The sequence below is a fragment of the Psammomys obesus genome, unplaced genomic scaffold (assembly GCF_907164565.1).
Source record: "Psammomys obesus unplaced genomic scaffold, mPsaObe1.curated_primary_1811, whole genome shotgun sequence".
In the NCBI taxonomy this organism is placed as follows: domain Eukaryota; kingdom Metazoa; phylum Chordata; class Mammalia; order Rodentia; family Muridae; genus Psammomys; species Psammomys obesus.
Window position 1 is genome coordinate 35,787,121 of NW_026585644.1, and position 17,823 is coordinate 35,804,943.

Genomic DNA, 17,823 nt, shown 5'->3' on the forward strand with positions numbered 1-17,823 from the left:
CCTCCTGTCCTATGTGTACATCTGCAGCCTCACCAAGAGGGGCCCGAGGAGACACCTGTACATGTCTGTTCCTTGTGACCTCCAATCAAACACTCATGCTGCATTAAGAATGGACTAGAGAGGGCTGAGAAGACTCAGACAGGAGAGCTTGTTCGTGGGAGCCTCAGGACAAGAGTTTCAGTTTGCACCGTGACCCAAGCACTGTGAGGGTTGGAGATGGGAAGATCACTGGGGTTTTGTCCCCCTGGTTCTAGGTTCAGCAAGGCACCCTGGCTCAAGAGAATAAGGACACTTGGTGTTTTGTGTGTGTGTGTGTGTGTGACATAGAGGGAGGAAGAGGAAAGAAGTGGACAGGGGGCATGGTAGGGGTTGGAGACATAGTTGGCTGAGTGCTCTAGTAGAACACATGAGCCCTGGGTTTGATCCCCAGTGCTGCACAGAGCCAGACATGGTGGCACTTATCTGTAATTCCAGCACATGGGAGGTGGAGGCAGGAGGATAGGAAGTTCAAGGTCATCCTCAGCTACATATTGAGTTTCAGGCCAGCCTAGGATACATGAGATCCTGTCTTTAAAAGGTATGAGAGAGAAAAGGGTGTGAGGTGTGAGGAGAACAAAAAGGCAGAGGAGGAGGAGGAGAGCTCACTGCTGGAAGGTGAGAGGGAGCAGGATTATTCAGCTCAGAGACGTGTGAACGGAGGACTGTGGAGTGGCCAGTGTGGCTTCCAGAGAAGGGCCAGTTTCAGGGTGGAAACATTCATGAGGCCCCAGGTCTGTCCTGCATACCCAGTGCTGTGTGACCTCGGGTAGATTACCTTCCCTCTCTCAGCCCCAGGTTCTTGGTCATCTAAAGGCAAGGTAATAACAATATTGGCCTTGGGACTTGGTCAGGTTGCATCCAAAGATCTCATTTCCATCCCAGGATGGGCTTACTGTAGAGAGGTGGGCTGCACCCGGCTTATTCCTGCCTGCTTCATTTGCATAACCATTTGCATCAATCTGCATGCATTATGAATCATTCTGAACTCTTTCACACGTTTAAATTTAGCCAAATTATTATATTTCGGAAGCTGTTTGTTCCTGACTCCCTTTCCCTCCCTAGACCCACCTTCTTATTTCTCCTGCCCCTGCAGCAATCCAAACTCCACCAACTCCCTTCCGGTCTCAGCTCAGTTCTTGACCCGTGAGGCGAGCCCGCAAGAGCCCTGAACTATGAGCCACACACAGGGTCTAGTCTTGGAAGCCCTGGCTATGTGACCTGAGGAGTCTAAGCTAACCTGTAGGAGCCTAACCTTCCACTACAGAGGGAGAAAGTGAAGCCAGAAACTCCTGCCTCATAGATGAGGAGAGAAAGTGGGCTGAAAAAAGCTACGAATTGAGGTAAGGCCAAGGCAATGTCTCCAAACTCGACAGCAAGACTTGACAAGGCGGTGTCAGTGACTCTCCCAGAGATGGCTTCTCCCAGGGGTGGCCTTGGCCACACATTTCCACCTCAGGAACTCAGTGTTTAAGGGATTGTTAAAGTCTTGGGAGGGTGTGGTCTCTTCCTCTTCCCCTGAGGCCTGGAACCTCAGAGCTTAACTCCGTTCAGACTACAAGTCCCGTCCTGCTTCAGAGGGACACGTGACACACTGAGAAAAACCAGGATGTGCCTTCACACAAACCTGGAGCCAAATCCCAGCCTTGCTCCTCAGGGTAGGGAGAACCCGGAGAGCACAGTTCTTCCTTCTAGGTGCCGACCCTGCCCTGGATGACACCAAGCTGCAGCCTCCTTCAAGTTCACAGCTGAGGTGCCTGGCTTTACCAATCTTACTCAATAGCTGTGTGACCTTGATTAGGTCATCTTCCCTCTCTGAGCCCCTTGGTAAAATCAAAGGGTGATAATAATAACGTTGGCCTTGAAAGACAATCGTGAGGATTAAATGAGATTATGTCTATAAGGGACTTAACTGATTGACAGAGGGATAGTCAGTGAGTCACATGTAGAAGCTGTTAGACAGTGCCCTTGCTGGTCTTTGCTTTTCTTGGGTGTGGCTTCTGGGAAGCAGAAGGGAATGAACTAATAAGAGTTGGACAGTAGGGAGATCAGGGCACAGCTGGGGGTCCTGGGTCCAATCCTGTTGGGTTTCACCTGGGACCCTCCTCTGTACTGAGCTGATAAAGCATGCATTTGCTCAGCGCTGCTACAGCCTGGCCTCTGTGGACCACACCATGCCATGCCAGAATAACCACGGCTGCTCCAGGCTTCGACACGCTCTACCCAAACCTGGTAAACAATTTACTTGTAATGGTTGACAAATGACGAGAAATTAATATACCTGCCACTCAAGTGGGGGAAATGACTCACAATGATTCCAATTTACTGGAAATTGCAAGATAGTATTCTGAAGGAGTTGATGCTGTAATTTCTTTGTTTTTCCTCATCTAAATCCATGTCCCCTGGTCAGATGGGATGTTTACCAGGTTTGTGTTTTGTATTATCGACTGTGCGCTATTGTTACCTGGTGTAATTGGGTTGTGGATCTTTTTTAAATAAAGAATTAGTAGTGGATCAAAGTGGCTGCTTGCTGGATTTTGAAATGACAGAACAGCTGGTTCTCAGCGTGTTGACAGTGTTAGTGCCTACCTAGGATCGGAGCTGGGGAAGAGGAGGAGAGAAACACACAAACACTTCACTCCTTGTAGCCCTCTCCAGATGTACGGCAGACCCACACCCCATTCTGGGCTCTACCTGTAGTTTGGGGTGAGACCTGAGGCCAATCCCTCCTTCTCTGGCTTCTTCCTCTGTGAGATAAGGTTGGTCAGACCTGGCCTTCACAGCCTACAGGATTACTGGAAGAACATAGGAAGCCAGGGCCAGCAGGAGCTCTCTGATCATGATCATGCTATGTGCATAAAACATCAGTGTGCTTCTTGGGGGCAGGGTTGAAGGGGCCATTGAATCTTAGAGGGTGGGCACCTTGGTAGGGTCATCTGGTTCTATGGCTGTCCAGTTCTTCCTTCAACACCTGGCCTGCACAGCTCTAAGCACCAGCAAAATGGCTCTCTCTGAAACCCTTTGTGTTGCAGATGGGTTTGTCCTTTGAGAGAAGGGAAGACAACTTTCAAGGTCATATGGCTGGGTGGTGGTAGCAGTTGGACCCACACTCCATTCTGCTTGCAGCTCATTGATCTTCGCCTATTCCCCCACCTCTGACTTTCCCTTCTCTGGGCGATGACTATCTGCACAATTACTTTGGCAATTCATCACGCCTGTGACATCTCTCCTACTGTTGTCTAGAACTTGATTGGCATCGTAGATGGCTATTGAATTCCTGCCTTGTAGCTGCTCTTCCCAGAGACTGTTTCAGTCTTCTCCATGAGTGCTGAAATACATACTCAGTGCTGGGTAGGTAGTAGGTGCCCCATAGCTCATTGCTGGGCACACAGTTCAGTGTTTGACACCCAGTAGGGGCTCCGAAGGTCAGTGTTGGACACATCCTACAGCAGTGGTTCTCAACCTTCCTAATGCTGCGGCCCTTTAATACAGTTCCTCGTGTTATGGTGACCCCCAACCAGAAAATTATTTCTGTGCTGCTTCATAGCTGTAATTTTGCTACTGTTATGAATTGTAATGTAAGTGTCTGACATGCAGGATATATGATAGGTGAGCAGGATATCTGGTAGGTGATATCTGGTAGGGTCATTCAACCCCCACAGGTCGAGAACCACTGCCTTATATTTCAGTGCCGGCCTTAGAGTATGGCCCCAACACCTTAGCACTGGATACTCAGGAGTAGTCCCACAACTCCACGAAGCCTACACAAAGGTCTCCTTCTGTGTCTTGGTTGAATTATGCCCTCCAGCTCTGCACACTGGTCCCTGGAGCCAGGTGAGGAGATGAGTGTCATTGATGGAGACCATCAGAAACAGCTGTGGCCCAGATCAGCCAGCTCCTCCTGAGATCTGGGGCCTCCTGAAGAGTGTGTGAACCAGGAGGGAACTGATATCAGGAGCCATGGTCTATGCTTGACAAATGTTTTTCTATGTGGGCCTTTGAGCATATGTGAGGGGCCTGATGGTGGGGATGGACGCTGAGCTCCTGGAATGTGAAGGATGGAAAGAAGGAGGCTGGGGTAGGGAGAGGGATTAAGCAGGAAGTCAGAGAGCGTGAACTGGGCTGTGCCTGGCTTCTCTTGAGTGCTGACTCAACGTGCCCCTCCCACATCCTAGTCCACCCCAACCCAAGGTCTCAGAACTGTGCTCCGTCTCCATCTATGATTAGACTAAAGGCTCCTGTCCTCCGCCTATCACGAACCTGAGCATTCACGCTCCTTTTGTGCCTCCCAGTGGTCTTTTGCTTTCAGCAGCTGCAGCACCCACCCCTGACCCCCTCCCCTGGGGATGCTTCAGAAGGCATTGTTGCACAGTCATGTCCTCAAAGCTCCAAAGAAGCGGTGCCTTTCCGCTGTCCCCAGGCCTCCTCTGACTTTCTCAGTTCGGCTTCCTGGGAGAGTAGGGACCACTCACTGGCCTCCATTTGTTAACCCCTCTCCATCCAGTCCGTGACTCACACCCTTCCCACCCACCTTCTCAGCCCATCTTGGCTCAGCCCTTCATTGTCACACCAGTTTATATCCTTTGACACTGCCCTGGATGACAGTCACCACTTTCTACTTGCCTCTCACTACCACCCTTTGCTGTCACCGGGGTGAACAGAAAGACACCTGGGAGGAGAGACTCCAGCCTCGGGACCTTCGGCTAGTTTTGTTTTGCTCCAGTGTAATGAAGAAGTGCTGGGCAGGTTATAGGAGCCTGGCCCTTGCCTCTTCCCAGCTTTCCTTCCTCTCTCACTTTGTGGATATCTTCCACAGAGGAGTTGAGCCCAGGATAAAATTGAATCTACAGTCAGGGAAAAGCCAGGTGTGGTAGTGGAAGCCTGTCATTCCAGCTGCTCGGGAAGTTGACACTAAAAAGGTTTGTGAGTTCAAGGCCAACCTGGAAAACTGAGTGAACTGTGGTTCAAAATAAAAAGTAAAAATTCAACTTGCTTAGCACACACAGAACTCTAGGTTCATTCTCAGCTATGAAACAAACAGAACAGAACAGAAAGACAGAGAGTTGGGAGGAGGTCCTTTCATCTGTATACGTCTCTGAGGAGGCCCCAGGGACGGAGGCCCCACCTTGGAACACAACAGTGGCCAGCGTCAGCCTCCATTTTCCACCCCCCCAACCACTGGGGCCTTTACTGCACTAGGCATCAAGCAGCACCGGCCAGCACTGCGTGAGCGCCATACTCCATTAGATGTGGCGTTTGCAAGGCAAAGGGTTCCACTCCCTGTCTTTCCAAAGATCCTTTTTTCAAGTCCTCTGTAATATCCTGTGTTTTCTTCTCAGAGAAACTGTACTTATTAAATAATAACTACTCAGGAGGAAAAAGTCCTCCAAAAGAGGGCAGAAAGTTCCGTGTGTGTCTGTGTATCTGTGTCCGTCACTGGGACTTCCTCAGGGATGTAGAGTGTAAGGGACCACCTTCCCCTCCCCTCCCCTTTCCTTTCCTTTTCTTCCCTTCTCTTTCACCCCTCCCCTCCCTTCCTTCCTGTCTCTTCATCCTGGGTATTGAGCCCAGGGCCTCACACATGCTAGACTTGAGCACACTTTCATGTGACCTAAAAAGCAAACCATTAACTATCTATTTAGGTTACTAAATTAGTATAACCATTGCAGCTATTGTCATCAAAGTCCTGAGTATCATCTGGGGTCAGGAATGAGGTGAGGGGCAGGAATATTGTTAGAGCCAAGCTCTAATATCCAACAGCTACAAAGGAAAAAAAAACAAAAAAACAAAAACCACAAACTCAACCTCCCTTTCTTTTTCATTTTGATTTTCCCATTTTAATTTTGCCAGACCATAACTTCAAAGTGTTCAAAGACATATGCACTCATACATCTCTAGGAAGTCAAGGCTGGGGTGAGGGGGTTATTTCCTAAGGCAAGTGCAAACAGCTCTCCTATCTCAGTGGCTGTTCCATCAACACAGTGTGCTAAGATTGTGTGCTTCATATAGATCGGAACCTCCGTAGAATTAGAAAGCCTGTGATTAATAATAAATAGGCAAATGAATTTATTATTATTTAATAAGTGTAGTTCTTCTGGCTGGCCAAATCTTCCAAAAGTTAGGGCAGAACAAAGTCATGAGCAATGACAGAGGAGTGGGACGAGATGAATGTGGGACCTATTTAACCTCACAAATTCTGTCATCGGTTACTCCCATTTCTCCAGCTGATTTTTCTGCCCTAAAGGTCAGAAAACCCCTAACACACACACAGACAGGCACTGTGATGTGTACCAGCACACCTTATTTTGTAGAGAGAGGAGCCGAAATATGGGGACAGGAATTCCATAACCTGTGCACACCCGCAGGCAGCCTTGACTCACAGTGTCTTGGGGGAAGCCTGAAAGAACTAGGCATGGCCTGAAGGTTACCTTTGTGGGAGAGACAGGTGATGCTTCGTGTGGCTTTGGACATGCTCTGGGCTAGGAGCACCTCTGATTCTACCTTTTCTCTGTGAAGAGTCTTGATAATAGCCATAGCAATGCCACCCACCTCACTGCTAACGGCATGAGACACACCTGCTAGGTCCTCTCCTAGCTCTGTCCCCTTCTCCTTAGGAGTCCTTTTCTCCTCGAACTGCTATTCGTGGAGGTTTTGCTGGGAGTTCTGTTTGCTTGGTGTGCCATGAAAGGATGGCTGGTATCTTTGGGACATTTATGAGTGGCAGGCGGAGCTGGAACTTTCTCATATCCTTGCCCAGATTATTAAAAAGCACCTAGGACTTTCTCTGGAACTTTTTTTTCCACCACAAGACACACTAAGGGAAAGCAGGACAGGACAACTTGAGAAGCATTTCCTTGGAATGGCAGGAATGGCAGGAATGGCAGGGGATGCTCTGAGCGGACAGGGGACATCTGCATCAGCCCTGCGTAAGGTGACGCTCTTAGCACAGCGGGGCAGTGTTGGTGGAAGGAGTGGCAACTAGGACAGATTCTCTCTCATGAGTCTGAGGCTGGGGGCTGTTTCTGGACTGTGACTGTCAAGGGGGCTCCTGTCTCTCTGAGCCTGTTTTCTCATTTCTAAAACGAGGCCTCCAAGACTGGCCTTGCCTTCATCATAGAACCCACCTGAGGACACACAGGCACACCTCAGGCCAGGGGTTGGTGCAACTCAGTGTTTCTTACAGGATGCATCAGTGCACCTGGGAAATGGTGAAATCCCTATGTTAGCACTTCAAGAGCACCTGCCTATATAGCAGACCCTTGAAACACAGCTTTTAACCAGCCCTGCTCTCTCACCATGACCTTTGCTGGGTACCATGGACTCAAGGTGGCACGCAGGGTTGGTCTACTCTTGCCTGGTTTTGCTGTGGTGGAACACTGTGAGGCTGGGTTGGGATGAAGGTAAACTTCAGATAGAGGTTTGCTCTCTGGGAGAACAGGGAAGGGCCGGGCAAGGACAAGAACATTCGTTTTGGGGCTAGGGAGATGGTGCAGTTGATCAAGTGCTTGCCATGCAAGAAGAGGGATGTGAGTTTGGGTTCTCAGCACCCACACAAAACAAAAACAAAAAGCAAAGCAAAACAAAACAAAGCAAAAAAACAACAAAAACCAAAAAAAAAAAACAGACACAGCAGCATTCATTCCCTTGTAACCCCAGCAGTGTGGGAGTGGAAGCAGGCGGACTCCTGGAGCACCAGGATGACTGGAGGAAATCCCAGACTCGTGAGGCAGCCCCCAGCCAGCCTAGCCAATCAGTGAACATGAGGCTCTGTGGGAACGTGGAGGCTGTCTTAAAAATAAAGCAGACAAGCTGTGTGTGTGGTGGGGTGGCACATGCTTTAAACCTAGCACTCTGGAAGGCACAGGCAAGGCAGATTGCTGTGAGTTTGAGGCCAGCCTGGTCTACAAAGTGAGTCCAGGACAGCAAAGGCTATAAGGGGAAACCCTGTCTTGAAGAAACCAAAAGAAAGGAAGGAAAAAGGAAAGAAAGAAAGGAAGGAAGGAAGGAAGGAAGGAAGGAAGGAAGGAAGGAAGGAAGGAAGGAAGGAAAGGAAGGAAGGAAGGAAGGAAGGAAAGAAAGAAAGAAAGAAAGAAAGAAAGAAAGAAAGAGAGAAAGAAAGGAATGGGGAGAAAGGCAGAAAAAAAGTAAAATAAAGTGGACAACATTATCTGGATCTCTCAACTAAGTCCCGCATGGTGCTGAACAAACTTCAGATAAACAGGAATATGGAATCCCCCTCCCGCACGCCACCCCTACAGACACACAGGTGCCACACAAACTAATCAAACTGGAGACTTCCCTCGAGAGCCTCCTATGTCTACCCTGATTGTAATTAGCAATGATTCCGAAGCTAGCTCATATGTTTGCCATGTCCACTAACAGTCTGTCACTTTCTCTGAAGGCAAAAAAAATCGTTGCCACCTTCTGTCTTCAGTTGTTCTATTACCCCTTTGAATGCTCGGGCACCCCGGCACATGCACCCCCTGAGTAGGACTTGAGTCTTCTCCAGGGGAGCTGGTTTGTTACTATACATACCTGTAGGTATCAGTAGCTGGCACTTTCCAAATCTGGATGCCCCTCAAGGGCCCTTCGCTTCCCACCACCACGCTCAAGTTGGAGTTCTGGTAGGCATTGTTGCACTGTGCCTGTGTGGGGCCGTGAGGCCCACTGGCCCCACAGGTGGTGAACAGCCAGTGAACTGTGACACAAAAGAAGAAGCAGTCAGTTACTTACCCGGAATCTCCCTCCTCCGCAGGCCTCTGCTCTCTCTGAAGTGTCTGCTTCATGGCTTGAGCCATACATTTAAAGTAGGTACAGAAATTGCAGGAAGAAAATATAGTCAGCCATTTAAACTGAAGAGTTCTAATAAGATCCTGCTACGGGACAGACCCTGGGTCATGTAACAGGGAAGAGATGAAGATGGAGAAGGTTTAAGTCGAGAAGGATACAACTAACCACAATATACGACAGCAAGGGGGAAGCCGCAGGAAGATACAGCTAGCACCATGCTCTTACTGGGAGGGAGTGATGCCCTTGTTCCAACAGGTACAGGTAGCGGCTGAGCAGCCTCCTGATCTCTCACTGTGTGTAGTGTGGTGCTGAGCGAACCCCAGACGCTTAAGCTTTGGTACTGTGGTGGCTTCTAACCTGTTCACAAAGCTCTAGCATGCACATAAAAGGACCTTGTGGCCCTGAGAGGCTACAAAGAATTAACTGGACACAGTATCAGCCCTATGACCACACACTTGGCTCAGGGGCCCAGCAGGTAGAAATAGGAAGTCTTGAGCTCTCTGGGTATGGCTTCATGTGAGAGATGCTTTCTTGGTAAGAGGCCCTCAATGGGGCAGACTGAAGCCTGTTTATCCTGGTCAAGCCAGGTCTGGAAATGCAACGGCTGGCCTGTAGGTTCTTTCTGCAGATAGTGCAAACAAACAAACAAAGCCAGACTTTTCAATTTTTTTTTTAATTTTTCTTTTTAGTTACATTTTGTTAACTCTGTGTCCCAGCTGTATCCCACTCCCTCATTCCCTCCCCAACCCCACACTCCCTCCCTGGTCTCCTTCCTGCCCCTTTCCAAGTCCCCTGATAGGGGAGGACCTCCTCCCCTTTCATCTGACCCTGTTTTATCAGGTATCTTCAGGGCTGGCTGTAAAGTCCTCCTCTGTGGCCTAACAGACTGCTCCTCCCCTGGGGGGGGGGGTCAAACAGCCTGCCCTTGAGATCCTGTTAGAAATAGTCCGTGTTCCCCTTACTTTGGAAAACTACTTGGTTACTGAGCTACCACAGGCCACATCCGAGCAGAAGTTCTAGGTTATATCCATAGATGGTCCTTGGTTGAGTGTCAGTCTCAGAAAAGACCCTGTGCCCAGATAAAATGCATTTGTATGTGCATGTGTGAGAGTGTATGTTGAGGACAGAGGAAAATCTGGTTTGTCATCCTCAGGACCATCATCCACCTCATCAGACACAATCTCCCATTGGCCTGGAGCTCACCAGTTAGGCTGGCCTAGCTGGCCAGCATGTCTCAGCCCATCCTATGCTGGAATTACAAGGGCACACCTGGCGTTTTTATGTAGGTTTTAGAGACTGAATTCAGGTCCTTATGCTTATGTGGAAAGCGGTTTACTGACTAAGCCATCTCCCTAGTCACAAACTTGTCAAACTTTCTTCCTTCTCCTGGGCCTCCAGCTATTCCCTACTGTAGTCTGTCCTTGTCCAGTGTCCTTATGTAGCTTTCTAGGGGCATCACAGAAACACAACTCAAATCCCCCCTGCCACCTCATCTTCTACTACTGGGACATTTCCTTTCAAACCTCCTTTCTTTCAGCCAGGCTAGACCTTGGGGATTTGTCAGATCTCTTGGCCTCAAATCTAACACTTTTTACAACTCATAAAAGCTTTAAGAACTGTATTCTTGATAAATAAGCTTCTACTTAAAATAAATCTCATTTTCAGACGGCCCAAATTATTTCTCCTTTAAAGAGAGATTGAGTCAAATTCTGTGCGCAGAAAATGATGAAGAATTAATTTGAGTATGTATCTAGCACCGACACTAAAACATTCAAGGAAAAACTTTGTGCAGACTTTGAACTAATTTCATGATGAAAATGTAAGAGGCTAATTTGACAGTCAGAGGGAGGTCACCTTGGCAGAGCTGAGAAACTGAATCCTCAGCCAGTCTTGATTTTACTTATGTGATGGGACTCTGGCCTTGCGGTCTAATGTTCCAGTAGGATTCCAATGCATACATCTACATGGAAGGGTTGACTTCCATGTGGTTTCTGAAGGTCACTTCAGGGTTTAGGAAGTAAGGGGCATATTGGCTAATGGCTAGCTTTCTGGTCAAATCTATTAATTTAAAGGACTAACTCCTTATGGAAGGTTTTTTTATTGTTGTTTGCTTATCTGTTTGGGACAGGGTTTCATTGTATAACTCAGGCTGCCACAAATTCAGAGCAACTACTTTGCCTTGCTGCTAAGAGAACGAGCATACTTCACCACATCCTATTTGTAAAAGATATTCTGGCAGAACTTGTTTGGCCAGTTGTCCCTTCAACCTGTTCCAAAGCCAAAATTACATATGTGGAGGAGTGAGGTGGAAAGACCAAAGGTGGTTTTGGTATCTTCCAGAACACCTGGTTTTGGGAGACTCTTCATCAATGATGAGTCATGAGACTTTGATCTAGTTTTTTCACCCACGAAAGGGGCTTGTTGGCATGATAAAATCAGCAGGGAGCAGAAAATGTCATTGTAGAATACACAGATGAGCTGTACCAATGGATCCTGCCTGTATCTAAGGCTGATATTGTCTTTCACAATGGGATATATATTCAGGAGAGTTTCTATGATTATAAATCTTATGCCTCCAGCACCCAGTGAGCTGAGCATGAGGCTGGGGCAGAGATGAAAAGATAAAATTAAGCCACACCTTCCCATTATATCCACCTGGAAGCCCATTGTAGAGGAATTTTAATCCAGCAACACGGCTGCTGTGATCACACCAAGAGATTTTCTAGGTCTGTGTGATCCAGCTGGAATGCAGACACACCATAGTACATACCTTTCATCCAAAACATTGAAGATAAAGTTAGTTTGTAGAAGGAAACACCTATGTTTGAAAGTGATGTCTAATGGAGGGACAGACAAAGTGATGAATGAGAGAAAGATTTGACAGAATAGGATATGCCCAACTCCAAGAACAGAGGAAAGAGAGGCAACTTATGACAGAGTAGTGCAGAGGGAGGACAAGGAAGGCAGTTTTACTAGGAGATTTTTACAGAGACAGGTTGAAGAGAGAACAAGCTAGACACAGGAGAAGACAGAACAAGCCAGAGAATGAGAAGGAGCCAGATGATTAGAACAGATTGCTAGACTTAGTTTGAGACCAAATAGAGCAATTCAGTGAGAAACTGAGAGAAGCCAGATTGACAAATCAGTCAGTTTGGAAAAGAGTTTTAACCAGAACAACTGAGTTGAACCAAGCCAGCCAGAGTTCAGAAAGAGCTAGAAAGGGTGAGTTTATTCAACAGTAAGTCTCAGAGGCTGAAGGCATTCTAGGCTTAGATTAGATTGTAAGGAGGCTAGAAGCTTCCAGGACTGGGCCTAGGTTAGTATATGGAGGCAGAAAGGCTCTAAGATGACAATTACATCAGCAGAATAAAAATTACTTTTACAGCCCATTCTGCAGACAGCTTGTATCTACAGCAAACAGCTTGGATTTGAAGAAGACTCCTCAACCTGGTGGCATATGTATAGTAGTTTCTTTAGTTAATTCAGTTCTAGAAATAACATGTGCACCTTGCTTGAGCACTTAATCTTGAGTAGAAGCCCCTTAATTTCAGCCTATATTAACTATAGGATTGGGAGGTTCTAAGACATTCCATGGGAAGCTGGTCATCTTTTTCTTGGCCAGGTAGGGTGTCTGGTGAGGTAGGAAGAAGATTATGGGCCCAGGATTCAGATAGAACACAGTTTCTCATTCTGAATTTGGCCCCTGACTAGCTTTTGAGATCTGGATTAGATCAAGGTTGGGGACCACACCCCCATATGAGACCGTAGTAACTGAACATGTGGGTCATGAGAAATTTGGCAACAGTAGTCTTATGAAGGTACAATGACCAAATTTCATTCAATGTCAAAATTTGAGATGTTTCTGATAGTGCTCACCAGTCTTGTGACTTAACTGTTGTCTCCTCTTTACACACACACACACACACACACACAAACTTTGTGCGTGCCATCACATCACACAATGCCAATAAATGCTGCCTTGAAACACTACAGCTCATACTTGCGACTGTTGCATGCTGGTGAGTTGCAGCATCTTTGTCACACATACAAACTTTCCTCCTCTTATAAAGCAGAGTGGTTTTATCATCATAAACAAAGACCTTTAACAGTTTCCTGCCAGCCTTCTTCAGCACATAAGTATGAAATTGATGTCTTAGGACTGTATTGTCAAACAGGCATATCTTCCATTTGTATGCAAATTTGTTTTCCTCCCTTATAGTTCATAAAATAATGTGTATATCAAAGAATTTTTTTAAACAAGTTTCTTTGAGTCTTATCAGGAAATGCTTGCTATTTTATACCCATTTTATATCCACATGCCCAAGGCCATGTCACAACTTCTCTGGCTAAAGGGGGTTGCAAATGGACAAGGTTTAAGGAGCCCTTGGTTAGACTATATGACCTGTCTGAACCTTGCTTTTCTAATCTGAACAAATGGAGATTACACTACCTATTGCTTAGATTGCCTATGAAAGTTGAAAAATGAACCTAAGCCAAGAGCTTAGCATGGCATGTGACACTGGAGGGACACTGTGAAGATGGTTTAAAACACGTGGCACTTTCACATTCAGTTCTTCATTGTGGGGTTCACGCACCCGTCCTCAAGATTTATGCCCCCATTCCATGACGGGGAAGCTCTGGGGGCTATTTCTCAACAGAGGCTTCAGGATTTTCCCAAACTCAATGGTCATACATTAGTCTCAGTGGTTTCTATACACAAAATTTTGCTTTTATTTTCAGCAGTTTCTGGTGGAAAGGTCCAGACAGGAAATTCTTTTTAAAGTGGATTCCATGGGAATAGAGGCTATGTTGTCCCAGGTCAGAGTCATGATTTATCTAGTCAAAATTTTGCTGCTCCCAGCAGCCTTTGGAGTGTGATGGTGGTCCCTGTTCTTGCAGAGAGCTCTGACCCCTGTAAATCTGCCTAACTTTGTTTGGAATCAATTTATGCTTCCTACTAGCACCACCCCTTGGGGATATGGACTTTCTGAGTTTATTGCCTATTGTGCAAGGCCTATCTGGCTTCTCTGCCTGGGTTTGTCTTGTTCAGGCTTTGAGCCATTGATTCTCTTTATTCTTTCTGGACATCTTATAGACATTCTCAAATGTTCCATTAAGATGGGAAATTCAGTGGTTCCTAAACCGCCTGATGTCCAAAGCCTTGGAGATTTAGATTCAGTAGCTCCTACTTGCGGGTCAGGATGCAATCCTTGTATAAAAACTTTGCTAATGGACTCTGATATTCAACTAGTCTACTAGTCCTGTCTATCTCATCGTCATGATGTAGAAAGCACATTAGAGACTCTTAGGAGCTTGTTGGCATTGGAGAAGGAATCAAAGTTGAGAATTACTCCTTCTCTGTCTAGGGGTCCCTGGTAAACTGTATTCCTTGGAGGTTTTCAGACTTTTAACGTGTCTCTACATAAATCTCTGCTCCCCTGTGTCTTTATAAAGAGAATAATTCATTTGTTGAGGCAGATCCCCTAGAATGAAACTGTGTATATATTTTTGTAAGGGGACAATCCCTATTCATTAGTTCAAATGTCCCTCAAAAGGTGCTTGCTTGGAAAAAGCTCTAATCATTTCCAGATCCTTGCTCAAGGTGTGCACTATTGTTCTAACTCTGGTGATTTTGACCAATGTGAGCCTAGGGAGGACCCTCAGGAGTCTTCTAGAACAAGGGATGATAGAAGCAGAGTAGGCATGACTCCTAGGCCAAGATGGGTTAGAACCCTAAAAGGCAGGCAGACAGTAGCATCAATTCAGCATTGTCACTAGAGTAGAAGGCATTGGCTATAGCTTGGTAATCAAGAAGACTGGTGCTGGACCTGAGGGCCAAAAGAAATAGCTCCAGTGCCTCTGGGGAGCAGAAATGAAGGTGAGCTTTGAATTTTACACAGAAGCTATTTGTTTCTTCATGAGTATGTGCTTGTGAGATCTGAACCTTAGCTACCTGAGAGGTAGGCCCACCCACAAAATAGTCAAGAACCTTTCAGTATTCCTTGTGCATTTAATGGTGCACACTCTCTCAGTGGGCCAGGCACTATGCTTTCACACACAAATTCAATGCCTTTGAATGTGTGGAAACTTTGTGTGATGAAGGTAGAGCTGTACTATTCCCTTCAGGAGTCAGAACATTTGCCGGGCGGTAGTGGCACATACCTTTAATCCTAGAGCTCTGAGGAGGCAGGGGTAGGTGGATCCTTGAGTTCCAGGCCAGCCTGGTCTACAGGGCTACACAGAGAAAACCTGTCTTGAAACCCCTCCCGCCACTGTGAAAATGAAGTTCAGAGAAACAAGTGTGGTATACCAAGTAAGTAGATAACTGAAGACAGGATTTCAGTGCAGTTCTCCTATGCCAACTTTTAGGATTAAAAAGGATGGGGGGTGGGGTAGGCCTGGAGCAATAGATCCGCGAGCAAAGTGTTTGCCACAGAAGCTGTTTGATCCTCAGTACCCATGTCAAAAGCCAGACTATACAAGCACTGCTGGGTGTCACGATGGGAGACAGGTGGCCAGACAGCCTAGCCATATCAGCGAGTTTAGGTTCCCTTGGGCACGATGGCATGCTTGTGCTATTTCAGAGATAGGACGTGCTCTTGGTTCTCACAGGCCAGCCAGCTGAGCCTAAAAATGTTGAGCCCCATGACCCGGTGAGAGATTTTGCCTCAGAAAATAAGGTACATAGCACCTGAGGTTGACTTCTGGCCTCACACATATGTGCACCCACATACAAGAACACACACATACACACATGCAGCACACCACACCACACTACACACATGTACATACATACAGACATAAAGACACACACACACACACACACACACACACACACACACACACACACACACCCCATATACACCACACACCATATATACCACACACTTAAAAATACTAGGATCAGCAGGAATGCCTGTCTATCTCCCAACACCTGCAATTAGAACGTTTCCAAGCAGTGTAGTGTTTCTTTTTCAGCCTCTGAGCCTGGGCTGCAACTCAGGCCGGAACGGCTGCACGGAAGTTGCTCAGGTTCATGAGTGGACAGTTGGGAATCTAGTCAGGGAATCCCTATGATTCGACTCTCAGTCCCACAAAGTCCCACGGTGACCACAACACCTAGTACCTTATCCTAGAAGATGGTGAGGGCTTTATGGACTCATGGGAATCGGGCAAAGAAAGCGAGTGGCCAAGACAAGGGCTCTAATCCCTCGGGTGCCCCGGGAATCTAGGTAGCGTCACAAAGGAAACCCAGAAACTGGACTGTGTGGTTGTAGAGCAGACATGCAAAGGAGAAGGCCTGCACCACATTCAACGAGCCACCGCTCCAGTGTCTGGAGAGATGATTAAGGTCACAGTGAGATCACGAGGGAGGCGGACTGAGTTGAGATACCAATCTCAGGCTCCCTATCTTCCTTCCTCTGAGAATTTATATTGGTTCTCAAAGCTCTGTGAAGCCTAAGGGGATCAAACGGTCCCTGGGGGAGAGCTATGATGAGGTCAAGGAGGTAGGAAGCTCACGTCTTCCTTCTCTTAAAAATAATTAAAAAAATCCTTATTTTATTAAAAGTCTTTTTATGGGAAAAAGGAGCCCATATTTATCTTGGTGTTACACATACTCCTCACTGGAAACATAGTTTAATACTCATTCACATTTAAATTGTACAAAGAACTCACAAACATGAGAATACTGATTGGTTATAGACAGCTGAGTAAAGAAAAATCCATTAAGCACTGGGTTTCATTTTAAGTATATTGCAGAGTCCTTCAAGAAGAAACAAATCAATTAGTAATATGCAGCACAATGTTTAAAAAATAGGCTAGACAGTGATTGCACTGGTTTTATCGCTGTTGCTAAGCCATCTCATCTGCTCAATTCAGTGCAAAGAAATAAAGCGTGATACAAAGGAAAATAAGTTCTTAGCTATCTCTATTAATCACAGCAATGAGGATCTGCCTCAGGTTCAAGGCCCGTGTGTGTCATACCAGAGAAAAGCACTTACCATCTCACGTGGACTGTTTTGCGCCACTTTGATTGGGATCCTCGGAATTGAATTTTAGCCATAACCATTGACTGAGCTCAGATCCACAGGAGCTGTGCACAGTGGGCTATTTTCATGGCACCCTACATCTCATTAAACGAATATCAGACCAAAGCCTGATTAGTCACCCTTCTGTAAATGTGTATGACACCATTCCTTATTGAAAATAGGGAGATTGACCTTTACGTTGGTATTCACAGTAAAATCCAACTGTTCCCTAACTAGGACAAAATGGAAACAGCATATATACTTTTAGTCATTAAAACACCTATACCCCCTGCCTCAGCTCTTTAACCAGTTTGACACTGTGATGATGGTGACTGACAAAGAGTGACCATGGACCTAGACCCCTGGTATCTTTATATAGATTATTAGAACAAACACCTTTTTTTTTTTTTTCTTAAAAGTTCTGGCTTATTCCTCTGTTCAGATGCAAATGCTAAATAGAAGAGTCCAGTGTGTTAAGTAGCCACTTAGGAATTAAGCTCATTCCCTCTGTTGAATGGCACAACATAAGAACCTTCAGCAACGAGAAAAAAAAGCTAAGCCTCTTAATTTTAAAATAAATCACGGAGGAAAACACACAAATCAAGTGTACATCTATTTGATGAGTTTTTATAAAGCAAACACCACCGCCCAGATCAAGAAAGAAAACTTGGACAGTGACTTCATGGCCTCTCCAGTCTCCACTTCCTTGCTCTTAAAAGGGATCATACTGTGGATTACATTATAAGCCCTTCTTTGAAGTTCTCAAGGGTTTTACCCCCTTGATGTGTGCCATCCCTAGGGAGCATTCTCTAGCCTCGTCCTTTAATTTTGTTGTTGTAGTACTTAAGATTGAACCCCAAGGTTTGCATATGTTAGGTGCACCCTTATCAGTGGGGTTATATCCTGAGTTTCCCCACACCATCTATCTATCTATCTATCTATCTATCTATCTATCTATCTATCTATC

General features: G+C 46.2%; 1 protein-coding gene across 1 annotated transcript in view; it reads right to left on the reverse strand.

The window, feature by feature from the left end:
- Positions 1 to 17,823, reverse strand: part of Alk (ALK receptor tyrosine kinase) — a 700,602-nt gene that overhangs the window by 43,870 nt on the left and 638,909 nt on the right. The window contains exon 12 of the mRNA XM_055627271.1: positions 8,572 to 8,734. Coding sequence (XP_055483246.1) covers positions 8,572 to 8,734 — 163 coding nt within the window. The remainder of the gene's footprint in view (positions 1 to 8,571; positions 8,735 to 17,823) is intronic.